The 27167-nt window shown below is 49.3% G+C and overlaps 1 protein-coding gene across 2 annotated transcripts; it reads right to left on the reverse strand.

The window, feature by feature from the left end:
• Nucleotides 1–1023: 1023 nt before the first annotated feature.
• Nucleotides 1024–26672, reverse strand: ADAP2 (ArfGAP with dual PH domains 2). Of its 2 annotated transcripts, none has more exons than XM_059996501.1 (11): nucleotides 26511–26672; nucleotides 25550–25644; nucleotides 23734–23825; nucleotides 22526–22605; nucleotides 21272–21384; nucleotides 14365–14511; nucleotides 10405–10488; nucleotides 7067–7129; nucleotides 5795–5872; nucleotides 4855–5083; nucleotides 1024–3827 (listed from the first exon to the last, which is right to left on the reverse strand). In XM_059996501.1, the coding sequence occupies exons 1-11, from the start codon at nucleotides 26602–26604 to the stop codon at nucleotides 3793–3795; spliced, it is 1110 nt and encodes a 369-aa protein (XP_059852484.1). In that variant the 5' UTR covers nucleotides 26605–26672; the 3' UTR covers nucleotides 1024–3792. The 2 variants fall into 2 exon arrangements, with proteins under 2 accessions (XP_059852484.1, XP_059852483.1); XM_059996500.1 differs by having other exon boundaries at nucleotides 1025–3827; nucleotides 25514–25644.
• Between the last annotated feature and the right edge of the window lie 495 nt (nucleotides 26673–27167).

Consider the following 27167-nt stretch of genomic DNA (forward strand, 5'->3'; position numbering starts at 1 on the left):
TCCCTGACAAGGGATCAAACCCACATCTCCTACAGTGGAAGCTCAGAGTCCCAACCACTGCACTGCCAGGGAAGTCCTCTCTTTTTACTTCTTCAATCCTTTACTTCCCCCTGTTTTTCAGAATGGATAATTACCATAGATATATTTTCAAGTTCACTGACTCTCAGTCATTTCCAATTTACTGTCGAGCTGAATTTTTCTTTCACATATTGTATTTTTTAGTTCTAGAATTTCCATTTGGTTCTTTTTTATAGTTTCTATGTCTCCATTGAAATGTCATATCCATATATTCATTATGATCATATTTTCCTTTACTTGTTGAGCATAGGTATAATGGCTGCTTTAAAATTCTTGCCTAATTCCAATATCTGGGGCATCTTGGAATCAGTTTCCACTGATTGATTTTTTTTCTCTTGAGTACAATTGATATTTTCTTGTTTCTTCATATGTCTACTAATTTAGGGTTGCATCCTGATATTATGAATGTCAAACATCTGGATTCTGTTATGTTCCTCCAGAGAGCAGGCAGATAGTAGAATTCAGGGCTCCCCTTCTGTAGCCCTCTTCTCCAAGACTTCCCTGCTGCTAAAGTTGCCCTAAACTCTGTCCTCTATTTTTCAACCAGTAAGACTGCAGGTTTCCATCAGAATTTTAGTGCCCCCTGAGGCACTGACTGGGGCCTGCCATCAGGTGAAAAGCGAAAAAATGAGAAACTCACCCCTGCCATTCCTTGCTTCCTAGTGCCAACTCCTCTCTGCATGCTTTAGGTTATTTTCCAAGGCCTCCAGATAACTTTTGTTATAATCTGTACAGAGTTTCTAATTGTTATCTGTGGAATGGTTGTTCTGATATGAGCTCCTCCATCATTACTGGAAGCTGACCCCCCTCCTGCCCCCAACAATCTGTGCTCTAGCCATATTCAATTATTTGTAATTTCCAGAACAGGCCATGTTCTCTCTTGTCTCTGGGCCTTTGTACACACTCTGTCTCCCCCCCACCCCACCCCAACCCAAGTACCTTCTACAGGACTCAGCATAGATATTACCTCTTTTGGAGAACTTCATTAGTCAGGACCGATTCAAGTAACAGAAATCTCCTTGTACTAATAAGTCAAAAGGGAGAAGAGGATTTAATGTAAGAGTACAGAAGTATCCTTGGGCAACCCAAAGACAGATTCAGCTAGGCCTCAGAAACCAACCAAAACCAGACATTCCATTTCACTGGGACTTTGTCTCCATCTCTTGTGTCTGTGCTCTGCCCCGCTGAGGGACTCCTAAGAATGCCAGTTTGCCTCTTCAAGTTGTTTTGTTATTGCCTGTTTACTTCTCTTTCTTCCTCTCTGGACTATAAGTTCCTTGAAGGTGGAACTATGCCTTTACTGATTTTGTCATTCTCAGAACTTAACAGAGTACAGTCAACAGAGCTCATGGGTCTTGTTAAAAAAAAAAAAAAAGGCAGACAAGTAGATCGACCCTTAATATACAACCCAGCAGGTGCTGAAAAACATTTTCAAGGTGCTTTAGGAGCCAGAAGAGAAAGCAACCACGTCTTCATCTGGGCAGTCAGGAAGCCTCAGGAAAGACACCCCGATGACGTTGCTTGTCCTCTGATTGGGGGATCAAAGGAAAATCCCATAAAGAGCAGAGACTGTCTTAAAGACCCTCCCAACCCTCTGGGTCTCCACTGAAATGAAAACACTCAATGTCTTTCTCCACGTCACTCGAAGGGACAAAGAATCACAGAGCAGAGACCTGGGTGATCTATTTCTCTAACATTTCAGCCACTTGAGATTTCTTTCAGTTCCTCTTTCCCATCTGAGAGCCTCTGAACATTTTCTTCCCTCAACCTAGAGTGTTTTCCTGGCCATCTTCCCTTTGACTAACCTCTAAACAAGTTAAGGTTTCAACTTCAATGTCATTTTCTGGAGAGGAAGGAGTCTCCCCTCTTCCCGTCAGTTAGGGTGAACCCTATTGCCACACGTCTCACAGCAGCCCCACTTCCCCTTTCGGAACACTGGTCTCATTGTCCTGCCCCATGTACCGGCTGCCTTCCAGCAGGCTGAAATCTCTGACAGCGGGGACCACGTCATCTGGTTCCTGCCTGTTCCCAGGGCTCGGCACACAGCCTGGCACCTGGGAGGTGCTCAAAAATACTTGTTGCTTCCATTGAATTTCAGTAGTTAGTACAACTTCCTCATTTGAAAGAGAAAAACCAAGGCACAGAGGTGGGGAAGTGAGTTTTCCAGCAGTCTCATTAGTGGCAGGGCCAGACCCGGCATTCGGGCTGGAGAGCTCTCTGTCCTGGGGTCCAGCTGAGTTGCCTTCTCAGCTTCCTTCTTTCCTTCCAGAGTGCACAGATGGTCAATGGGGACATTGGTTTTTTAGTTTGTATTATCTGGGCTTTTTTTTTTTTAATGTATTTATTTTTGGCTGCACTGGGTCTTCGTTGCTGCCCACGGGCTTTCTCTAGTTGTGGCGAGCGGGGGCTACTCTTTGTTGTGGTGCGTGGGCTTCTCATTGCAGTGGCTTCTCTTGTTACAGAGCAGAGCCTCTAGGCACGCAGGCTCAGCAGTTGTGGCTCGTGGGCTCTAGAGTGTAGGCTCAGTAGTTGTGGCGCATGGGCTGAGTTGCTCCACGGCATGTGGGATCTTCCCAGACCAGGGCTCGAACCCATGTCCCCTGCATTGGCAGGAGGATTCTCAACCACTCCCTCAACCACAGGGAAGCCCTTATCTGGGCTTTTATTTCTTCTAAAATGTGCACAAAGGTAGAACTCCCCCAGGAACATTTTTGATTCATGCAGAAAACCCACTACTTTCGAAGAGTGAAAAGTGAATTAAAAAAAAAATTTTTCCCAACTTTTAAATTTGAAAACTTTCAAACCTATAGAAAATTTACATGAATTAGACAATGAACATCCAGCTATACTTCATCTAGATTCATCAGTTGCTAACATTTTGCACAGTGGCCCGCTTTCTCTCTCTCCCCGTGTATACATGTGTGTGTATACACCCGCACTTCCTATCTTTCATACATAAATGCACACACACTATATCTATGTATATACTCTATATGTACACATGTACACATACACATTTTTTGCCGAACCGTTTAAGTCAGTTGTAGACGTGATTACATTTTACCCCTGAACACCTCAGCACATACTCCCTGAGATCAGGAGTATCCTCCTACACAAATACAGAAAATCATCACCATGTTACAGTATTACTAGCTAATATACATCCATATTCAAATATCCCCAGTTATCTCAATGATTTCCTTTATAACTGTTTTTTTTAAATCCAGGATCCAATCAAGAATCATGAACTGCATTTTGTTGCTATGTCTCTTTAGTCTTCTCTAACCTAGATCCAGACTACTTGATCTTTCATGATACTGACATTCTCAAAGAGCCCAGCCAGTTATTTTGCAGAATTTCTCTCATGTGGACTCATCTGATTGTTTCCTCATGGTTAGGTTCAGATTTAACTTTTTGTTGTTGCTGTTCTTGTTTTCAGCAAGCATGCCACTTGTGCGATGCTGTGGGTGCCTTTCCATTGCAATGCCTTCATTTCAGATGTCCTGGGCCCTGAGGACATTTACCAGATCCTCAGACCCCCAGAGCTGGGTAGCGGGGAAGCCCAGAGAGCCGGCAGATAAAGGCCAAAGCTTCGGTCTTTGCGGCAGAGTTCACAGCCCTTGATAGCTGCCGACTGTGGGGCACTCCTGCGGGGCCCCCAAGGCCAAGGTGAAAACTTCTCCTTCCCACCAGGTGCGCTGGCTGGCCAGTGGGTCACCTGCTGCTGTAGCCACTCTCTGTTGATGCAGCTGCAAGGGGAACAAGAAGAGGGCTGGGGGGCGTGGCCATGCCAATGCAGTCCCACTGGAGGGCAGGGACAGCAGGGGGACAGGGGGACGATGATAGAGGGAACCGGAATAAAAAACAGACTGAAAAGGTGACAGACAGAGGGGACACACACGCCAGAGAAGGAGAGAAAAGCAGAGAGTCAGAAACAGAGAAAAACAGAGACTCAGACACACAGGGCCCCAGAGGAAAAAAGCACCAGCTGCCTCACTAACAACTTCCGAGCCCATTTCTGAGGCTCTTTGGCCTTGGGATTTCGGAAAGTGAAGCAAGTTTGTGTTTATCCTGGTCAGACTCAAAGGGTACAAGGGTTTCTCCAAAGGGGCTGTGTGGGGTCACTTGCTCAGACTGTACTTTTCCAAACAAAGAACTTCTCCTTGGTGTCCCAGAAGCCAGGCCCTGGGCCAGAAGTTTCCTGCTCTGGCTCAGAATGTCTCCCCTCCTTTCACGGAGCTGTCTGCAGATGGGGAAGCCTGCTTGTGACACATCTGGGGTGAAGGGGAAGAACAGGAGAGGGGCAGACACATGAAAGGACCCAGAGAAAAGAAGAGTCCTAAAAATAGCCCTCCCTCTATGAGCGGGGAGTAGTCCAAAATCCCAGGAGCTGCCCAGCGCTGTGACCTTAACAACAGGCCAGAGTTTTCTCATGAGAAAAGGGACTCAGGGGCAGAGGGTGGAGGGACAGAGAGGCTGCTAGGCTCTTGGACTGAGCAGGGCAGAAAAGCGGATCTAAGTGACAGCTCTGCTAGAGCGAAACTCCTCCGGACATGGCTAGAGAAAGGCTCCTGATAGAGGAACTAAGCGTGCACAGAGAGGGTTCCCTGGCAATACTGTGCACTGTCTGAACTTTTCTTTGGCAGCAAGAGAAGAAAATGGAAAGAGGGCAGTCGGGAGCCGTAACCCCAGTTCCAGGGCTCACAGCTGAACCCAAGTGAAGAAGCCCCTTTTTGCCTGCTGCCCTCAGCCAAAGGAACAAGCCCTGCATCTTACTGAGGAGGTTGAGGGGCGTCAGGGGGCGGGAGAGGACATCCCGAAGGCTCTCCGTCCATTCACGCTGCTCCTTCTCGCTGGGGCAGGTGAAGATGAATCTCCGCTGCGGGGTGACGACGGTGATGCCGGCTTTCCAGCGATTCCCTCGGATGCCCTTAGGCAGGTCCTCATACACCTGGTACCCCTGCTCATCGCTCCCCAGAAATACCTGGCCCTGCTCAAAGGCGTCCTGAAAACAGAAGACACAGGTCGTCAGAGGCCACAGCTGGGGCTGAGGGCCACCTGCAGGCCTGACAGCCCCCCAGGTCCATTTTAGTAAGAGGTGTGTGTGTTGGGTGGGGCTTCTGCTGGGGATTTCGGCTAGATGGGACCCAGAATTTAAAAGGCTCAAACCATAAAAGACATCACACACGGCATCTGTTTAAATGGTACTTAATATTTACAGAGAGTTAACTCTGCACCATGAATTCAAGGACTTTACACGTAGTAACTCATGTGACCATCCTCACGGCAACCTGAGGAGGGCAGTGTTATAAAGCCTATTTTCTGGGGGAGGAAACTGAGGCACAGAGTGCTGAGTGCTCTGCCCAGAGCGCACCCCTAAAGGTGGCAGGGCTGGAACTGGAGCCCAGACAGCCGAGTTCTAGCGCCCTCACTCCCAACTGCTACACTCCACAGTCTCCGGTTGGAAGAGAGTCCTGCCGGGAAACATCTGTCTTAGCTACTGATACATTGGCAGCAATTTGGACACACATAAAGGACTTCCTGAAGGTGAGGGAGAGCACAGCTCCATGCACAGACTGACTTAGAGACAGGTGACGATGGAGGTGTGCCTCTGGCTGGGTTTCTCCAGCCCTGTCGCTTCCCCATGGTTCCCGACCAGCACTGACCCCACCTCCGCCTGCAGGTGCCCAGCAGTGGGGCTGGCAGTGGCTCTTACCAGCGGGTTCTTGTAATAGAGCAGCCTCCGCTCCTGGGGATCCAGGGCAAACCACCTTTTCTTGAAAGGCTCTCGCTGCTGCAAAAAAGGAAACCTCGTACCAGGCTCGGCCAGGCGGTGGGGACAGAGGTCAGAGGGCCATCCTAGGCCAGGCCGAGGGAGCCGGCGGGTCCCAGCCCCGCAGTCGCACACCCCAGCGCCCCTCCCCAGGCCTAGAGCTCTGCAGGCTCCGCCCCATCTCTCCCCCACCCATCCCACCCCCTCTCCCAGCCCCAGCTTCGCCCTGCTGCCTCCAGGTGCTGCCTACGTGGTTGGAAGAAGCATTTTACCCCTTTCTCAGGCTGTGGACAAGAAGTCTCAGAAAAAGGAAGCTGGGAAATCAGAAGTGGCTACGCTCAGCGCTTCTGAAAGTGCTGGCCTTGGCCGAATTCTATCCTAGGTCAGGGGAAGGAAAGCCCCTGGCCAGAGCCACGGGGAGGGCGGTGCTACCAGCTGGTGAAGGAAGAGAACCTTTAACCATTTTACAAGTTTTCCAGCTGCCTGAGGCTCTCTTTACCCTGATTGCCTAACACCTTTCACTGGCATCTTTAACAAGCATCTTTAACAAGCATCCTGTCAGCATATTACATCTTAAAAACAAACAAACAAACAAACAAAAAACACAACGCACTGGAATGCTGTCGCTTTGGGGTTCTTTTTTAGGGAGCTCCTCTACTTTTCCCTTCCTTCTCCCTTTCCCTCCTCCCTTCCCTGCTTCCGCCCGTCACAACCCCCTACCATCTCCATCTTCTGACTTTGAGCTTCGCCCCACCAGCATGCAGCTGGGCACCCAAGCACGGGTATATATAGGTGTGTTCTCTCAGACTGATCACTAGTCCCTGCGTCACTTGAACGGTCCTGGTAGGGCCCCAGCACAGAACACACAAGGGTTCTGGAAAGTCAAAAGCTGTCCCCCAAGGAGTCCCTTTTCAGCTATGCTTTCCCAAGAGTAAGATCAGTTAGATGGTGTTAAGAAGACAGAAGCTAATGGTGATGTTGATAAAGCGGGAGGATGCCCAATTACAGGGAGAAGCACCTCAGCCATGCTGGACCACACTCCAGCCACCTGGTCTCCACTTGATCCTCCAGCCCCGGAACTCACAAACATCCATTTACTTCCCCTTCCTCCCTCCTCTCTGCCCCTGCTTCCCCATTTTCCCACCTCCCAAATTCTGCCCTACTGCCCACTGGGACAGGGGCCACGAAAGTCTCCCCCGGGAGTGGAAGATATACCTTTGGACCAGTCTTTTCCATGAAGCCTTGCTTGAGGTAGTTCCTGGTGATGAGGGGCACAAGCTGGGGGAAGAAAGACACACACTGACACCCCTGCCTCACACCCAGGAGCCCGAGGGTCCCCACCGAACTTGGCTCCCCAAAAAAGGGGAAGTTTGGAATGGGGAAGGATGTGTACGTGTGGTTCAGGGGGTTATATTTGGTATGGACGCAACATTAACATTTCAACAGAGCCAGACAACAGCACCCCAGATGTCTGCAGAGCTTACCAGCACAGCCAAGTCTTAGTTTCAAGGCTTAGTTTAGGGATTCCTTCAGCAACTCCAGGAGAAGGACACAGGCAAGGCTCTGAGGAGACCCTCCTGGTGTCAGGTGGGCGTATTCTGAGGATCTACTGTGTGTCAGGCTCTGCGCGTAATTCTCAACCACACTGTGGGGTGGATATTATCATCTTCGTTGTATATATGAGCAAACCAGGCCTCAGAGAAGTGGTTGTGGATTTTCTCAAAGACACGTCATTGGTAGGATGAAGAGCTTTCACATCTAGAGGCGATGGACACCACACAGACACTAGTGGTACCCCTACCGCTACTCTATGATGCTAAAGCATAAACACGGCAGAACCCTCTGATCAGGCCCTTGGCCAAGACCTGGTCATTGGTGGGGATTCTGACCCAGGGCCATAGGAGGTGATGGCAGGGTGGGCAAGTAGAGAAAGCTCTGGACTAGGAGTCAAGAGACCTGAGTTCTAGCTCCAGGTCTGACCTCAACCAGCTGTGTTACCTTGGTAAGACCTTATGCCTCTCTGGGCCTATTTCCCACTACGTAATAAGGATACTGGCCTAGGTGATCTGCAGGATCCCTTCCAACTTGCCATCCTATGCTCAGAGAAGCTTCCAGGGATTGATGCTGGTCTCCTATGCTCCAGGGTGTCAACTGGCAAGTCTAGAGTTTCAAGTGACAGCCCAGGTTTCTGAAAACACAGGGGTTCTCCAGAGCCTGAGCCCAGGGCAGGGACGAAGCAGACATGACATCTGGGAATAGGAGTGGAAAGTCTGAAAGGGAGAAAATCGTGAGCTCAAAACGAATATATAAAGGACAACACTCCCCTTTCCCTAAAATGCATTCTGTAGGCTTTAATTCCTTCATTTGGAGAGAAGAGAAGTCCTGACAGCTCAGTCGTCTGATCTGGAGCCACAGCAGGGGGAGTCTAGGCCTCGGGAAGCCAATGGAAGAAGAAGAAAAAGCACGTGGATGGGGTTCTGTTCACTGTACCTTAGACACCCTGCTCACTGGACTGACGGCAGCCCTGGAGGCAGGGACTGTCCTCATGGTGACAGATGAGTAAACTGGGGCTCAGAGAGGTGAGGGGACTTGTCCTACGTAACACGTCAGCTTCTCTGACTTTGGGTTCATGCGTTTTCTTATCACAGGACCACAACCCCGCTTGGGCTCCCCAGGTTTCCAGCATCTGGATCCCTGAGCTCGAGCCAGGCCTGGGTGGTTGCCCAGGACCTCACGTCATACATAGACATGGGGGGAAGAAAGATGGGGAGAGAGGTGGGCGGGGAGGAAACTGGGAGTGGATAAGGGGTAACAATGGTGGATGAGGGAGGCAAGACGGCATTGAGGATGTTGGCCAAAGACCAGTTTCCTCCGCAGGGGTCAGCAGAGTTGGAGAGCCAGCCCAGACAAATGAGGCTGGGCATCTGCACTTTGTCCTCCATCCTCTCCAGCCAGCAGTCAGCACCCCCAGCGCCCCGCCCACGGAAGCAGGCAGTCACCAGCTCCAGTGCTGACTCTGCAGACCGGGAGGGCCCTGAGCCGGGTCTAGCTGGAACTGCTCCTGGAGAATTGCCACCTCAGTGCATCTGGAATGGACCCCTGTTCCAGACACTTTGCTCCCTGCAAACTTGGGCATTAAGGAACACTTAGGCTTCCAAGGAGGTCTAACAGTTGGGATTAAGAAAGTTCCAAGACTGGGACTTCCCCGGTGGTCCAGTGGTAGAGAATTTGCCTGCCAACGCAGGGGACCTGGGTTCGATCCCTGGTGGGGGAACTAAGATCCCACATGCCGCAAGGCAGCTAAGCCCGCAGGCCACAACTACTGAGCTCGTGCGCCTCAACGAGAGAGCCCATGTGCTGCAAACTACAGAGCCCATGCGCCCTGGAACCCATGCGCCACAACTAGAGAGAGAAAACCCGCACGCCACAACTAGAAAGAAGCCCGTGCGCCACAAAAAAGAGCCCGCGCACCGCACCGAAAAGATCCCTCATGCCTCAGCGAAGATCCCGAGTGCTGCAGCGAAGACCCGACGCAGCAAAAAAAAAAGAAAGAAAGAAAGAAAATAAATAAATTAATTAAATAAATAAATATTAAAAGGAAAAAGAAGTCCCAGGACTAACATGGTCTCTCCACCCCTATCTCTTACAAAATCCTCCTAGAGCAGGCCTAAGACAGGGACCAGAGTACAGCACCTCAGGGTTGGAAGGGACCCTGAAGATGACCCAGACCAAGCACCATCTTACAGATGTGGGAACAGATGCACAGAGAGGTGACTCAACCTGCAGTGGTCACACAGCAAGTTAGCAGCAGAACGTCCACAAGAGCCTAGGCCTCCTGGCTCAGGGCAGCATCCTCCAGCCCACTATACAGCTTCCCCAGCCAAGCCTGAGAGATGTAGATGGATGCTCCAGACATCTGAGGGCAATCAGATGAAGTTCTCAGGCTCCCCACTACCTAGGCCATGAAAGGCAGACTGTTCCTGTTAGAATGATAATGGGTACGATCCCACTACCTTCCTTATACCAGAATATGAAAGGGTAAAGGGGGGAATGTTCGAATGTGAAGAACACCTTTGGTTATGCGCTTGACCTTCCTGGGACTCAGTTTCTCATCAGTGAAATGGGAATAATCACACTCACCTAACTGCTGGCTGCAAGGGATTACTAGATAAAAGGGATTACAAGATACAAGGGGCTCGAAAGCACTGCATAAGCAGTATGTGAGGGACCATTCGTGCATTTTAGTGGGAGAAGGGGTGAGAGAGAGATGCTCAACTCCTGAGCCCCTTGACACTGTGGGTGGTAGCCATGCATCCCGAACGGGACAGCCTGACCCACTATTTGGAGGCTGCCTTGCCAGGGGTGAGGCCATAACCCCCAGACTCCCCAGGAGAAAGCTTTTGGTTTCCCACTGAGGTCCCCAACCCCAAATCTCAAGGTATTTCCTGCAAACAAAATGAGGCTGGCCTCTGAGTGTCTTCGAGGTCAGCAGACAAGAAGCAAAGGAGATGGCAGAGAGGAGATGTGGAAGTTGGGGTCCACATTTAGCTCACCTCAGGCTCCGGGAGCTCAGGAAAGGCCATTTTTAGGTATTGGAGACGGGCTGCACGGAGGGCATTGAACCAGTCCACTATCTCCTGCAGAGAAAAATACAAAGGACAGATGGACAGCCAATGAGACAGAGTAGTGGGGGAGCTGAGGCTGGAGGCAAGAAGCCAGCTGGACCTTCAGGTCTGGGCACATGCACGCACCCCCAGTCCCACTCAGGGGCCTGTGGGCTGTTCACAGGCATCTGGGAGGACAGTGCCCGAGCCCAGGGGCATCACCCGAGCAAGTGGGAAGCCACTGACAGGGAGATCCCCAGAGCCATGGGAAAGGACCAAGGCGGACCACATAGGAGTTATGCAATGGCCTAGGACAGTGCTTGGCTCTTTCTAATGTGTGTGTGAATCACCTGAGGATCTCATTAAAACGCAGATTTGTATTCAGTGGGTTTGGGGTGGGGCCTGAGATTCTGCATTCCTAACGAGCTCTCAGGTGATATGACGCTGGTCATTGGGACACACTTTGAGAAGCAAGGGTCCTCAGAGGCCAAAGACTGGCTTTCAGGTGGGGGCAGGTGCACCTGGGGATGCTCCTCCGATGCGGATGCCCATCACCTGGAGTGCAACTTGGGCTAAAGCTGGCTTGGACCTTCTGTGTCCCTCTGGGAGAACACCTCCCTCGGCAGTGCCCACGATCGTCTCTCACTTTATCCAGCTGGCTCTGCCTCTGCTCTGCCAGGCTCCTTTCAGGCCTCCTTATGGCAGCCAGAGTGATCTTCGAATTGCAAATCTAATGGAGTCTAGCTTAGAGTCCTCTCCACTACCCTCAGGAAGAGAGTCTAAGTTCTTTGCCCTCTGAGCTCCTTCCATACAAAACCATTGCAATCCCTGCCCCGCCTCCCCCCGCACCCCATCCCAACACATGCTATTACCTTTTCCTGAAACACTCAGCCTCACCCAACTCTCTGCCCTCACCCCCGACACACCTTTTACCTAGAACATTCTACTCATCCTGAGGGTGAGTTTAGATATTGCAATAGATTTCTGCTCCACGCAAGCCCTGATTCTATGAGAACTGCCCCGCCCATTCTCAGGCACACACCACTCACCCACAGTCGCAGCCACGCTTGCTGCTATGATTCTACCCACTCTTGACCACAGCAACTGGACAAATGCAGAGGCTGGACAGGGCTTATCAGATTCTTTCTCCCAGGAATTTGGAATTGGGGGAGCTAGCTGAAAGGCTTGTTCAAATAGCTGCTGTGCTGCACTTAGATGTAATACGGTGATTGAGAAATTCATTTGAATTTGGTTTCAAAGGTATGAAACATCATTACCCTTTCTCTCTTGCAGGTCAAACTTGCCGGCCCCGTATTCCTGAGTTCGGAGCTCTCCTGTCCTGGGTGTTAAGAAACTTCTAGAGGCTCAGGCACTAAGGGAATGGGACCATCCCATGAAAGACCCACCTAGGCCTCCACTTTGGAAGGGCTCTTTGGTCACAAACTGGCGGCTCCGGGGCAAAATCCAACCTGCATACAGGTTTGTTTGGCTCCTGAAGTTTTGTCTGTTTCAGTCCTCTATACAGGTGTTCCTGTTTGCCACAGCCTTAAGGCTGTCCACTTTACTTTTCAATTGCTCACCTGGCTCCTGTGGGCATGAGTTTGAGCATCCCCCCCTCCACTCCCATTTATGCCCATCTAAGGGAGAAGCTGAGGCATCCAGGGAAAGAGGAAACCGGCCAGAACCAGGTTCCCGGGAGCGCTACAACTGGGTCAGTGGTAGGGAGCCAGGTACCGTAATTGTCCGAGACCTTGGGCACTGCAGCAAAAGTCCTCGTAGCTTTCGCGCGGGTGGAGGGGTAGCCACTGGTATCCAGCCAGTCTGGACATGGGACTACAGCAGTGAGCCCAACGTGGACTGAAAACCAGGCATCTCCTCCATGTCTCCCACACTGCATAAGTCCCAAGATTCTAGTAAAGCCAAGGGAGGGAGCCGAGAAAGATGACTGATAATAGATTTCTTGGCAATTTGGGGAATGAGATCGTTGAATTTAGAGAAACAAACAAGAGAGACATTACTCGCACTCCTGGTTTTACAGAACAATGTGTTGCTGTTAGAGTGTATTCTCTCTCTCTCTCTCTCTCTCTCTCTTAAACACACATACACACCACAGCTCCTGATTCTAATCTCTCAGGAGGCCAAGCCATACTACTGGCCCTTGAAATAAATAAACACTCCTATATCTTTCCTATTCATGTCCTGTTTAAGCTGGTTTGAGTGTTCTCCTTTTCAGCATATTCACACAATTCTTAAATAGATGCTCCTTCCTCTGGAAAGCCTTTTTTGACTGCCCCCTTCCAGCCCACCCACCCCCAAGACTAGGCTACTTATATGTCTCCTGTGTGTCCCTAGCACGGCCTCCAGCCCATCCTCAACACAGCATCATCAGTGCCTTATTTCCCCATCTGCCACCAGAGACTCTGAGATCCCAGAACCCCACTCATGGCTCTGCCCCACTCACTACACACCCCAGTGCTGTGCACATTGCGGGGAGGAGTGCGATAAGGATTTACCGAAAGAGTGAATTCGTGAATGCGTAAATGACACAGATGTGAAACGACTCACAAGAGTTTGTCTTCTTCTGCAGCTTCCACAATCATGAACAAGTTACAGTAGCAACTAATGTTTACAGTGCACTTCACCGTAATGAGATGCTTTCACGTTCGTGGTTCATGGTCACTCAACTCTCAAAACCCCTCTGGGAGGTGGACGTTATCAACCATAAACAAGCAGACTTAGGGAGGGAAGGAACCTGCCCTAATAACACAGCTGGGAGTGGCAGAACCAGAGCCCCAGCTTCTGACTCCAAACCCAGCTCTTCAGACCACACCAGGAAGTCAGCCCAGAATGTGGAGGGAGCGTGAAGCCTGCTGGGAGGGTGATCCATGGTCACCATCCCAGCGCTAGGGCCTTATGGGAAGATCGAGTCCCTGTATCTGGTTCCTGGCTCCTGCTGCCAAGGGTCCTTCCTCCAGCAGAGGCACTTGGGGAGGTGAAATGGGTGCAGGGCTCAGGAACCATTGGCTACGTGACTTTGAGCAAATTATTTAACATGCCCATGCCTCTGTAACACGGGGATAAAACATTTCCAGGGTTGCTCTGAAGATTAAGAAATGATGTATCGTGACTGCCAAGAAGAGCACCTGGCACAGAATTAAAAAGAAACTCACAAAATGTCAGCCTCCACCTTTGCCCCTCCTCACCTCGACTTAGCATCTCTGACCCTTGCCCGGTCACATGACCCTGCTCATTTGGACCCAGCTTATTCTCTTGAACCTGTACTATTGGCCTGCTTTTCTCTGATGGAGTCCATTTCCTGGACCTTTAAGTGGTGTTTTCCCCAAACTTCAGTGCGCACAAGGATCACCTGGGGATCCTGTTAAAATGCAGCTTCTAATTCGGTAGGTCCGGGTGGGCCCGAGACTCTAGTTCTAAGAAGCTCGCAGGTCATGGCTAATGCTGTTGGTGCTGGGCCAAACTCTGAGAAGCAAGGCCGTGGAGTGCACGCTGCCCAGGCTTTGATCCATTCCTCCTCCCATATTTGGAATCTCTGGCCCCACCTGACTTGCCAGCCCTGGGCATAGTCCCTTCTGCTAAGTGGATGCCCCTTGACGGTTGTGCACCATCCAGACGCACCCCTGGTACCCACCAGGTTGCTCTCCCTGATCTCGCTCTGCTTTACTTGTACCTCTGTCTCCAACTAGAGAGCGACAATAGGGAATTCCCTGGCATTCCAGTGGTTAGGACTCGGTGCTTTCACTGCCGTGGGCCCTGGTTGGGGAACGAAGATCCCACAAGCCACGTGGTGTGGCCCCAAAAAAAAAAAAGTGACAATAGGTTAAGGTGAACAGCAGCAGCAGATCTCAGGAGGCTGCTGCGCAAGGGGGTCAGCAAGCTGGAGGCTCTCACCTTCCCACTCTCGTGATACACAAACAGGTTCCTGACGTGGCCCTCTCTTCGGTAGGTGATCTGCAGCCCATGGGGGTTCCCTATCTTCTCTGTCTGGAAGGTGGCATTCAAGTCCTTGATGCTGATGACAGCTTTGGGCTCTTTACCCTAAAAGAGAGGAAGCAGATACTTAAGATGCTGACAGTCAGCAGGGTGACTTCTCATCACGTTCGCCAGGGAGACTTAACTGCAAACAGATGACCCGTGTGGAACTCTGCTTAATCAGATTGGCCTCTCTGAGCTGAAAGGGGCTTGGAAAGACCTTAACTTAGAGCTTTTCAAAATGTTTAGCCATAGAATTTTTTCTGAAATGAATCATCAGGAATTCCCTGGAGGTCCAGCGGTTAAGACTTGGTGCTTCCACTGCAAGGGGCACAGGTCTGATCCCTGGTTGGGGAACTAAGATCCCGCAGGCCGTGTAGCCAAAAAAAAAAGAATTTGAAACAAATATCCATGGAAGGCGAACAAATAAAATAGATTAAACAAACAGATAAAAGCAGCTGTGGGGGCCTCAGGGCATGCCCTCCCACCCTCCACTCTGTTCTCAGGGTCTGAACACAATTCGAGCACTCACTGATGCTAAGAAGGCAAAGGGGAAACAAGTGCTTCCTTTCATAACTGATAAGAGAGAAAAATGATACCAACGCTCTAGTCCCATAATAGCTGTTACCCACATGCAGCTATTACAATTAAAACTAAATAAAATTAAGACTTTAGTTCCTTAGTCACACGTAGTCCCATTTCAAGTGCTTAGCGACCAGCTGTGGCTAGTGGCTAGGGTACTGGACAGGTGCAAACAGAGAAAATTTCCGTCACTGAAGAAAGTTCTAGTGGGAAATTTGGTCATATTTACTAAAATGTTGAGTGTTTTGCTTTGACCCACAATTTCACATCTAAGAATTTATCTGAGGAAGTAATTGCATTACTATGCAAACACATATATCAAAAGATGTTTACTGCCATGTTGCTTATAACAGTAAAAAAATAAAAAAGAAGAAGAAATTATTGAAATGTCCATCAATGATAATGGGTTAAATAAATAAATCATGGCATATCCACACAATAAAATATCACAGAATTTTTTAAAGGAAAATTTAAATCAATATTACTAATATGAAACAATGTCCATGATATCCATGTGTGAGAAATACCAAGTCCCAGAACGGGATGTATAGTAGGAACCTATTAATGCAAAAATTATATACACATATATATGCATATACTATATGCATATAGTATATATATAATGTACATAAACTATATGTATATACTATATGTTTATTTGCACGTACATAAGAAGTATGGACAGATTTACACCAACGCTCTTCACAATGGTTTTCTTGAAAGATTAATGTACGACTGTCCTTTTAAAATATTTACTATGAAAAATACTAAAAATACAAAAAAAGTGTATTTAATTTTGTCAATATCATTCCCCAAAAGGAAATTTGTTTAAAAAATACAACATTACTAATAAAGCCAAAATCCCTTTAATTACTACTTACCCTGTCCCTTTCCCCTCCTCCACTCCCCACAGTCAATCACTGTCATGAGTTTGATGTTCATCTTTCTAGTTCACTTTTTACACTTTTATACACACATACACATACCCATGAACAATACATAGTTGTTTTATGTGGCTTTAATTTACATAAATGGTATCACATTATATGGATCATTCTACAACTTGCTTTTGTCACTCAACGTTTTATCTCTGTCCATGTTGAGATATACCAATCTACTTGGCTCTTGTAAATGACTACACCAAAAGTTATCAATCTATGTTCCTGTTGACAGATACTGAGATTGTTTCTGATTTTTTGCTGCTGTCAGCTTGTATCCCTGGTATACCCCTGTGAGAGTGTCTCTAGGTCACGATTAGGAATGGAATTGCTAGCTCACAAGTGTGTACATCTTTGACTTACTGAAAACTGCCAAATTATTTTGCTAATGGCTCTCCACAGTGGTTGCACCAATGTACATACGGGAAGTAAATTTCCATCAATAACAAAGAAGATTTCCCCTCTCCCCATATCCTCACCAACACTCAATGCTGCCAGTTTTTTTTTAACATTTTTGCCAATATGAAGGGTTTGAAATGGAATCTCATTGTTAATTTCTCTTATTCAACTTAATTGAGGTATAATTTATAAGCAATAAATGGAACTCACTTTAAGAGTGCAGTTTTTTGACAAGCATATATACCCATGTAACCACCACCACAATCAAGATCTAGAACATCACTGTTACCCTAAAAGAGTTCCTTTTGCTCCTTTGCATCAATCCCCACCCCACCCCAATCCCAATCACTTATCTGCTTTCTATTGGTATAGTTCTGTCTGTTCTGAAATTGCATATAAATGGAATTATATAGTACATACTCCCGTATAAGTCTTCTTTGGCTCAGAACAATATTTTTTAGATTGATCCACATTATTGCATTTAGTAGTAGCTTGTCCCTTTTTATTGCTGGGTATATTCCATTCTATGGATATACTACAATTTTTTAATTCATTTATTTGTGGATGAACATTTGGATACCTTCCAGGTTTTGGCTATTACAAATAAAACTTCTGTGAACAAGATTTTTTTTTTTTTAACATCTTTATTGGGGTATAATTGCTTTACAATGGTGTGTTAGTTTCTGCTTTATAACATGTGAACAAGATTTGTGGACAAATTTTGTTGTGGACATATGTTTTTGTAAATACCTAGGAGTGGAAAAGCTGGGTTATATGGTTAAGTGTACACTTAATTCTATTAGAAATTGCCAAATTGTTTTCCAAAGAGGTTGTATCATTTTATGTCCCACCAGCAATAAGAGTTCCAGTTTCTCCATATCCTTGTTAACACTTGGTGTTGTCAACCTTTTTAATTTTAGCCATTATGGTGGATACATAGTATATCTCATTGTGATTTTAATTTTCATTTCCTTGACTGCCAGAGAGATTGGGCTTCTTTTCCTGTATTTATCAGGCATTTTGGTTTCCTTTTCTGTGAACTACCAAACCATTTCCTTTGCCTCTTCTGCCAATGGATTGTTTTTTTCTTCCTGATTTTTAGGGTTTTAAAAAAATGTGATCTGGGTATTAATATTTTGCTATGTTGAAATATCTTCTGAGTTTTGCTTTCTTTAAACTTCACTTTTTTGTATTATCCAAAATTTTCACATAAAAATGAGTTACCTTTATAATTTAAAACTTTTCCATTTGGGTAAAGAAATAAAAAAAGAACAAAGGCAACTTGTTCTATTTTTAGACTGCTTTAGACCGAACAGCCTTAGGACTGAGAAACAGATCAACTTTTTCCAACCAAGGATGAGACTCACATCCTAACTCACAACAGCTACTGGGGTTCGATGCCTGCTCCTGACTCTGTAGCAGCACTTTTTCTTCTGCCTTTAGTACTTGCAATATTTTTCAGTGATTTAAACTGAAGACTGAGAAGAAATCCCTACTCTCTCTTGGAGGGTTAATACTCTTCATTCCCCATCATTTTTCATCTGGCCCCAGACTGAGGCCACACTGGGCAGATCTTCTGGCATTGCTCTGGTCCATCCAGGAAAGCAACAGGGGACATAAATAGTAATTTCTGCATGTAGGAAATGGAGTAAGATGAAGGCTAAAGTGCTCAGAGCTTGTCCTTCTCTTACTTTCTTGGCCATTCCTTCACATTCTCTTTGCTGGAAACTTCTTATCTTTCCTCTAAATATTGGAATATCCCAGGGCTCAGTGTGATAGATAATCTCCAAAGATGGGCTTCTCCAATTCCTTCCCTCCTAGTTTGCACATGCCACTCTACCCATAAAGAGGTGGAATCTATATCCCCTCCTCTTGAATTGGAGCTGGTCGCATGACTTGCTTTGACCAACAGAAGGCAGTTCCTGGCCTAACCTTTGAGAGGCCTGGCAGCATTCTCATTTGCTCGGGGAAAGCCGGCTGCCATGCTGCAACAAAGCTTGAGCTGGACTCCTGAATGAGGAATGATCACAGAGAAGGCACAAGGAGGATCCCAAAGCGCCTGACGTGTGAGTGAAGGCTTCCCGGGTCTCCTGGCGCAGCCCAACCACCCCACGGATGCCACACTGAGTACAGTGGGGCAGCCACTGCCTGCTCAGATTCCTGACCCACAGGATTGTGAGACACGATAGACTGATGTTTTGAGCGACTAAGTTTTAGGGTGGTGTGTCTGTCACTCAGCAACAAATAACTAAAATACTCAGTCCTCCGACATCTTTTCTCATCCACCCCCACCCCCTGCTTAGGTGACTCCAGCCAGTCCGGTTGCTAAACCAGTTTACATGCTGATGACTCCAGCTCCAAACTCTCCCCAAATCTCTAGACTCAGAACTTCTGAGAACTTCTTTCTCAGTCTCTATGTGTATGACTAATAAGCATCTCAAACGGGAAAGGAACTCTTGATCATCCCCGTAAGGAGCTAAGTCTTTGCCATCTCAGCAAATGACAAATCTAGACTTCTAGTTGCATAAGGCAAAAATCTGGGAATCATTCCTGATTCTGCTGACTTTCACACTCCGTGTCCAATCCTTCAGTAGATGCCATTGGCTCTATTTCCAAAATACACGTAGAATCTGACCACTCTAACCAGTTCCGTCACGATTATCCTGATCTAATCCATTATTCCTCGCTTGGATTATTGCAACAGCTTCCTAATTGGCTTCTCTGCTTCCACCCTCACCTCCCCACTGCTCCATTCTCGCCTCCACCCCCAACTCCATTCTTGCCCCGGTAGCAGCCAGAGTGCCCCTTTCCAAAAGTTTTAGTCAAAGCAGATCACTTCCGTACTCAAAACCCTCCTGTGGCTTCCCAACAGCAGAATAAAATCCAAACGCCTAAATGTTTTGTAAAAATATTCTGTGATAAACCATAGTAGAAAAGAATATTAAAAAAAGAATGTAAATGTTTTGTAAATCATATATCCCATAAGGGTCTTGTGTATAGAATATATAAAGAACTATTACGGGCTCCCCTGGTGGTGCAGTGGTTAAGAACCTGCCTGCCAATTCAGGGGACACGGGTTCGAGCCTTGGTCAGGGAAGATCCCACATGCCGTGGAGCAATTAAGCCCATGCGCCCATGAGCCGCAATTACGGAAGCCCATGTGCCTAGAGCCCGTGCTCCACAACAAGAGAAGTCACCGCAATGAGAAGCCCGTGTACCGCAACGAAGAGTAGCCCCTGCTCGCCGCAACTACAGAAAGCCCGTGTGCAGCAACGAAGACCCAACACAGCCAAAAATAAATAAATAAACAAAAATTTTTTTTAAAAAAGACCACATATTGTATGATTCCATTTGTATGAAATGTCCAGAATATGCAAATCTATAGAGTTAGAAAGTAGATCAGTGGTTGCCTAGGGCTGGGGGAGGGGAGTGGAGTGGAGAACTAGAGCTAACACATGTGGGGTTTCTATTTTTAGGGTAATGAAAATGTTCTAAAATTGATTGTGGTGATAGTTGCAGAACTCCATGAATATACTGAAAGCTATTAATTATACACTTTAAATGGGTGAATCCAATGGTGTGTGAATTTATATTTCAATAAAGCTGTTTCCAAAGAAAAATCCTAAGTCTTCCTATGGCCTCTGAAGTCTTCCACTATGTGAGCTCATCTCGCCCCATTTTTTCCTTGCTCACGCTGCACCAGGCACTCTGGCCTCCTTCATGTCCTCTAGACTCACCAAATACATTCCCAGCTCAAGCCAGGGCTACGGCTCATGGTTGGGCAGTTTGTGCACTGAACAAAAAGCCCCTGGCTGAAGGTACAAGTGAGAACCGCCATGCAGGCTTCTGCTTGCCTAGACAGGGACCAGGGCTGCACCCTCTCAGAGGGCTCATCTTTTCTAATCAGCACACATGACCATGCTCAGGGCTTCTGTACATACTGTTCCCTCTACTTCTTCTACCCTTCGCCCACAAATCCACATAACTCACATTTATTCAGTTCTCTGCTCAAATGTCATCAGAGAGGCCTCCCCTGACCACCTGTGGTAGCACCTCCCTCTACCCCACGCTCTAACTCTTCACCCTCTTTTATTTTACTTCATATAACTTATTGCCACTGGATAGATTATGTATTGATGTATGTTTTGGTTACACCTGTCTCCATCCACTAGAATGGAAGCCCCAGGAGAACAGGAACTTCGCTTAGTTTATCGCTGTATCCCCAGTTCCTGGAATAAGGTCTAGCATAGTAGGTGCTCAATAAATATTTCTTAAGTACATAAACAAATGAAGTAAAAATCAAGTGATCATCAAAGGCTTAATCATGGACCAGTCTAAGCCCATTCTAGGTGAAGAGAAGGTGTGCTTTTTAGTGGACTGGATGGATTGTATAACAAGGAAAAGTAGCAGTGTGTGGTACCTAAGTCTCAGTGGCTGAGCTCATACACAAGACCAGGCACTATTGATCAAAATGTAGACCTGGGACTTCCCTGGTGGCACAATGGATAAGAATCCGCCTGCCGGTGCAGGGGACATGGGTTCGAGCCCTGGTCTGGGAAGACCACACATGCCGCAGAGCAACTAAGCCCGTGCACAGCAACTACTGAGCCTGTACTCTACAGCCCACAAGCCACAACTACTGAAGCCCACATGCCACAACTACTGAAGCCCATGTGCCACAACTACTGAAGCCCACGCATCTAGAGCCCGTGCTCCGCAGCAAGAGAACCCACTGCAATGAGAAGCCCGCGCACCACAACAAAGTGTAGCCTCCCTTCACCGCAACTAGAGAAAGCCCGCGTGCAGCAACGAAGACCCAAAGCAGCCAAAAATAAAATAAATAAATAAAAATGTAGACCTGAGTGGGGTGAGAGCCAGCGCTCCGGGAGGAGTAAGAGAAGACTTACCTCTTCTTTAGTGTAGTACTTCAGGAGGCCTTCTCTTGCCAGGAGCACAAACCTCCTTTTCAGGAACTGTGCGTTGTCCCTTCCCCGCTTCCATAGGAACCCTTCTCGGTTACCTTCCACCAAGGATGAGAAAGAGTGAACACTCACGGCTTCAAGACAAACAAGCAACTCATGAACCCCGTACAGTATGGTCTCAGGGGTGGAATGAACCTCTCACCTGCTGCTAAAATGTCTAGGATCTAATTTAGCTATTTCAGCTGCAGGACATGGGGGTCCTGTCTGGGGCCAAATTTGCAATGTTGTATGATTTCAGTTGGGCTACCCTCAACTTTCTTCCTTGGCTGTTTCCTAAGAAGACACAGTAAACTCTAAGTAGGCTAAATCCTGGGCTTCCCTGGTGGCGCAGTGGTTGAGAGTCCGCCTGCCGATGCAGGGGACACGGGTTTGTGCCCCGGTCCGGGAAGATCCCACATGCCACGGAGCGGCTGGGCCCGTGAGCCATGGCCGCTGGGCCTGCGCGTCCGGAGCCTGTGCTCCGCAACAGGAGAGGCCACAACAGTGAGAGGCCCGCGTATCACACACAAAAAAATAAAAATAAAATAAGTAGGCTAAATCCTAAGAAACTGGATTGATTCTGAAGGAGGCCCAACTTCACGTTGACATCAGCCTAATGAAACTCTCCAGAGTGTGGGAATAATGAATGCCCTCTGTGCTCCTGGCCACTAGGAGAGCTGAGCACTGGCTGCCTCTGGTCCTCAAAGAGCAGTTTTGTATACTTTGCTCTCTGGGTCAGTGTCAACTTGGACTCAGAGTAGCAGGGCAGAAACTGCCACAGGTTCAGGGCCACCGATGAGGTTGTGCCCTGCACAAAGGCGGGAAGGGAGGTGAAATCCAGTCCATGCGCCTTCCCGAGGCTTGTGCCACACCAGGGGTTACGTTAGCCAGAAGCAGGGTGTCTTATTTCTTCCTGGTCTGCCCGGTGGGTGAGTCTTTTTGCAATTTATACTGAAGACTCTATACACCCTGTGGCCCTGCAAGGACCTGAGACGAATGTGTTTCTCGGCCAGTCAGACCATAAAACCCCACCAGCCAATGTGTTGCTATTTCAGAGACAGAGGAACCCACAACTTGGCCTCTGTGGCCAGAGCAAGGGTGGCAGGTATATCTCTGCTGACCTTGTTCCTAATACTCAGGCACTTTGTTTTCTAGAACTCATCAGAACTAGCCCTCAAAAGATGATGAAAATAACTTTACCTGGGGGTGAGATGGTTTTCCCCTCAGCCATAAACTCCTGTCTCTCATACTTCGCTCGAATCCATTGCTCCTTTAAGACCCTAAAAAGAGAGACTCTTTAGGCAGCTGTGTCTGATGCATCCTCTTCCCATGGCAACTTTCTGAGACCGCGCAGCTGAGGATGGGAGCATCACAGCAGCTGCCTGCTCAGGCTAGCCAGGGATTCTCTGCCTGGGTACTATTAACATTTGGGACCAGGTAATTCTTAGTGGTGGGGGGACGTCTCGTGCTTTGTAGGATGTTTAGCAGTATCTCTGCTCATCCTCCACCCCCTCGATGCCAGTGGCACCCCCTCCCCAGTTGTGAAACCCCAAAATGTCTTCAGACATTGCCAGTGTCTCCCCAGGGGGAAATATCTCCCCCAGTGGGCTATATGCACACCACTATACTATTCCAACCTCAGCCTCAGCCCTCTAGGTCAATGAGACAGATAACAGCTCCCCTGGACCATCTACTCTGCCACATCCCACTGTGTGTTCATGAGCTTAAGCCAGGACAGTCCAAGAGCCTCTTCCTGTGGCCCACGCATGAGATCTGAGCATGCTACACTGGACAGAGCAGCGGTCTTAGGGTCTGGCCACCGGGGACCTGGTCCCACTCTACCATTTATCCACTGTGTGACCAAGGGCAAGTTACTTAACTCCTCTGAACTTGGGGAGTATGCCAATAATATTATACCTACCTACCCGTGAGGGTTGTTGAGAGGTTTAAATGCATACAAAGTGGCTTGTACTGTGCAGAGCACATGGTAAGTGCTTAGGTGGGGCCTAAGCAGCTGCTTTGGAGCAACATTGAGCTCAGGCGGGACAGCTCAGGTGGGACTCCGTAGAAAGTATAATAGCTGAAACACATTTGTTCTGCTAAAATACCGGTGGCTTCTTAATCAAGTTAGTTATCACTGCAGGCTATGAGAACATCAAGTCAAAGGGACAGATCCTAAAGAAAATGCCCCATTTCACAGCTGTGGACACTGAGTCCCAGAGGGGGCAAGTGACAACCCAAGCTGTGAAGGTGGAGAGGGGCTTTCATCAGGTCTGTGTGCTCTCCATGATGTACCAAACGTTTTCCTGCTCCACCTGCTGAGCGTGTCTGTAGAAGAGACCACCACACAGGAGATGGGGTAGTGGTGGGAGCGGGGGTGAGGGGGAACCAGGAAATCACGCACTCACATGCAGTCGTTGGCCTGGGGGATATAGTAGAAAGCAGGGACTCTGGCTTCATACTTGGCCTTCACTCGGAGGTTCCCATTGTGGGTCATAAACTGCAAGACAAAGCAACTTGGGGTAATGTTAGAACTTGAAAAAACGTGAAATGAAACCACGGTCTACTCTGAAGGCCACTGTTCTCACTGGCTCCTGGGCTGAGTCAGGAGACACTCCTCCCGGAGTTTGACACATTTCCCCTCCTCCCCGCCACCCCACCCAGCTTGGTCATCTGTGCTGCTGGGAAGCCCCAACTTGGAGCAATGAGGTGCTGTGACAACCATGCTTCATACAGGCAGAGCACTTTACAGCTCTCCTGCATTAGTTCATTCGATCCGCTCAACCATTGTAATATTACCACCCCCGTTTTAGAGGTGAGGACACTGAGGCTCAGAGAGGTTAGGTGACTTACCCAAGGTGACACAGCTAGTCAGTGGAGAGCTGGGATTTGAACCCAGACCTGTCTAACTCCAAAGCTCATGTTCTTTCTCCCACCCCCTCCACAGATGGCCAGGACCACCAGCAGCAGCCCCTGCAAGTCCGCAGGAGATAGATGGAGCTGGAGGATGGAAGAAGTTCAGTGCTCGCCCCATAGAGTATGTAGGTCAGGAAGATCACTGGGGGCCTTTGGCACCCAAGAGACCCAGAGGCAGATGTGCCAGGAGTGGCCCTGGCCAACAGCACTCAGTAACAGCAGTGGCATATCTGGGGTGAGGGCACGTGTGGAAAAAACATCAGGGTTTTAATCCATGTCCCTTGGGCAGTGGGAACCCTATTCTCCCCTTCCCCAGTGGCCACTTGGCTGTGTCGTGGGATGTGCATGGGCTTTGGATCTCAAAAGAGCAGGGTCTGCATCCCAGCTGCGCCATTTATTCACTGAGTGATGCCTGGGCAATACTTAAGCCCCTGAGCTTCAGGGATCTCACCCATGAAGATGAAGAACATATAACAGGGGAGTGATAAGGTACAAAGAAACGACCCTCAGGTTTAGGTGCTGGTTTCCAGTAGAACTTTCTCCTGCACTAGAATGTAAGCTCCATGTGAGCAGAGACTTTATCTCATTCACTGCTCTCTCCTATACCCAGCATATGTAGGCTTACAGTAACGTGTGGAATGAATGAGTAAAGTGTCTAGCCCAGTGGTCTAGCACAGTGCATGGCACAGATGGGTACTCAGCAAATATGGGTCTGCTTCCCCAATAGTCCCGGAAATCCTCAGCTAGCCAGCCCAGTTTAGTACCGCCTGCTCGCTGAAGGTTTCCTGGCCAGAATGGTGTTATCTGGGCTGCAGGTGTCCTCCATCTTTGTAGGTCAGGAGAAAAAAGTGGTCCCCTCCCTGGCTAGGGGGACTGGAGGAGGACTATGTACCATGAATCAGGATACTTCTGTTATAGTCCAGGATTTCAGCGAATGAGAACAGCAGCTGTTAATTGACTACGTACTTTGTACCTGCCTTGAGCCTGCATTTAATCCTTACAGCAGCCCTATGAAGGGGTATCTTTATAACACAGATGTGGAAAGGGTTCACAACCAGCGTTAAATAGGAGGCGCAGGGCCTCATAGCTAGTAAGTAAGCAAGTGATGGAGCTAGGATTTGAACTCAGGGCCTCGTCTAAGGCAAGTCTAATTGGCTCCTTATCGCCCCTCTCTTGGCCTCAGTTTCCTTCCCTGTAGAATGGGAGCGCCCTGCCCACTGCCTCCACCCCAGTTCTGCTGTTCCAATGCTCTCCACCTGCGCCCCTTGCTACCTCCACAATACTGTCGTCCCAGAAGTCAAGTCTCACAGATTTCACTTTGCTGATGTCTGGGAAGTTGCGGTGGACTCCGGAGCAGTTCAGACAGATGAAGATGCCCAGCTTGTAAGAGGCCCAGTCGGGATCTGCGGGACAAGAGGACAGGAGGGGAGCTGGGTGAAGAAACCAGGGTTGGGCAGGGGGCGCCGGGAGAGGCAGGGCTTGGCAGTTAGCCTGGGGAGGTGTCCAGCTCAGCCCATGACTCCTCTCTTAGCCTCCCCGCCTTGGATGAACTAAGATCAGCATGAAACCCTCTGGTCAGCCCACTGGCCCTGGCGCGGCGGTGGCCAGGATGAAGATCTGGGAAGGAGTCCCGAGGAGGATGGGGGCGAGAGGCTGAGGCGGGCGCGATGTGGAAGTGTCAGGACTCCGAGGAACCTAGAGGAGAGCGCGGAGGAAGGGACCGGCACCGAGGCGCCTGGCTGGGGAGCTGCGGGTGGGGAAGTCGGAGTCAGGGACGCTCGGGGTCCACAGGGTCGGAGTGCTGTGGAGCAGGAACGTGGGAGGACCCTGGGGACGTCCGGGGCGGGTGGGGAAGGGGCACTGGACCATCAGGGCAGAACTGGGTCCGGGGTCTGGGATCCCTGGTGTGTAGGATGTTTGGATCCGAGCGTGTGGGAAGTGGCTGGGTCCGGAAGGAAGACGTCAAGGACCGTGGTCCGGGTGGGTAGGGTGTCTGGCAGGGCAGGTGAGTAGAATGGTCAGGGCACCCGGGGCCGGGATCTAGTGTCGAGGTCCAGAGTGGGGAGAACAGGCGGCCCGGCCGGGTTCGAGTGGGAGCGGTACTGGCCGAGGAGAGGGCTGCCGGGGGCCCGGGTCCGAAGGTGATATAAGGGTCACGCGCGGATCCAGCGGGAGTCCTGGACCGGCACGGGCCTGAAGGGAGAGGAGGGGGCCGGCGGGCCAGGGGCCGGTCCCACGTTCCGGATTGCACGCGCCGCCGCGCCCTTACCTGCCGCCCCGCAGTCGGCGCAGTGCGCGTTGCCAGTGCCTGCCGCCCGCAGCAGCTCCAGCAGCCGCTTCTTGTTGCGCTCGCGGTCGCCCATGGCCGGCCCCGTGGGCTCAGCAGGGCTCAGTCCGGCCGCCCCCCGGCCTGCGGCCGCCCATGGTCAGCGCCTTCGCCCGCAGGTGGAGCGGGACGCAAACCCGGCGCCTCTAGCCCGCCCGCGCCGCCTGTCCCGCCCCCCAGGACTTTAAGCCCCGCCCCTCCTGGACTTTCTGTCCCGCCCCCGGCGCGTCCTGTTTGCGGGCTGCGTTCCTCTCTAAGGCGCACGCCCGCCCGGCAGGGACCCAGAGCAGGGCTTGGAGTTGGTCACCCTGGACCGAGGTCAAATCCTGGACCGCCACTGGCTAGCGTTGTGACTGTAGACAACCTGGTCAACCTCTCTGGGCCTCAGTTTACACCTCTGTAAAAGAGGAATAAGGGCATATGTCCTTGGCAGATTAAAAAGGATCTAACTTCTGTTAAAGCGTTCTCCTGAGGTATTATAGATCCTACATCTACTCAGAGACTTTGAGACATTCATATGCCACCTCCTCAGGAAGCCCTCCTTGATCCCTAGCCTGGAGTAATCTCTCCAGCTTCTGGTCTTGCTAGAATACCAACCGT

This window comes from Delphinus delphis, chromosome 19 (assembly GCF_949987515.2).
Source record: "Delphinus delphis chromosome 19, mDelDel1.2, whole genome shotgun sequence".
Classification (NCBI taxonomy): Eukaryota; Metazoa; Chordata; class Mammalia; order Artiodactyla; family Delphinidae; genus Delphinus; species Delphinus delphis.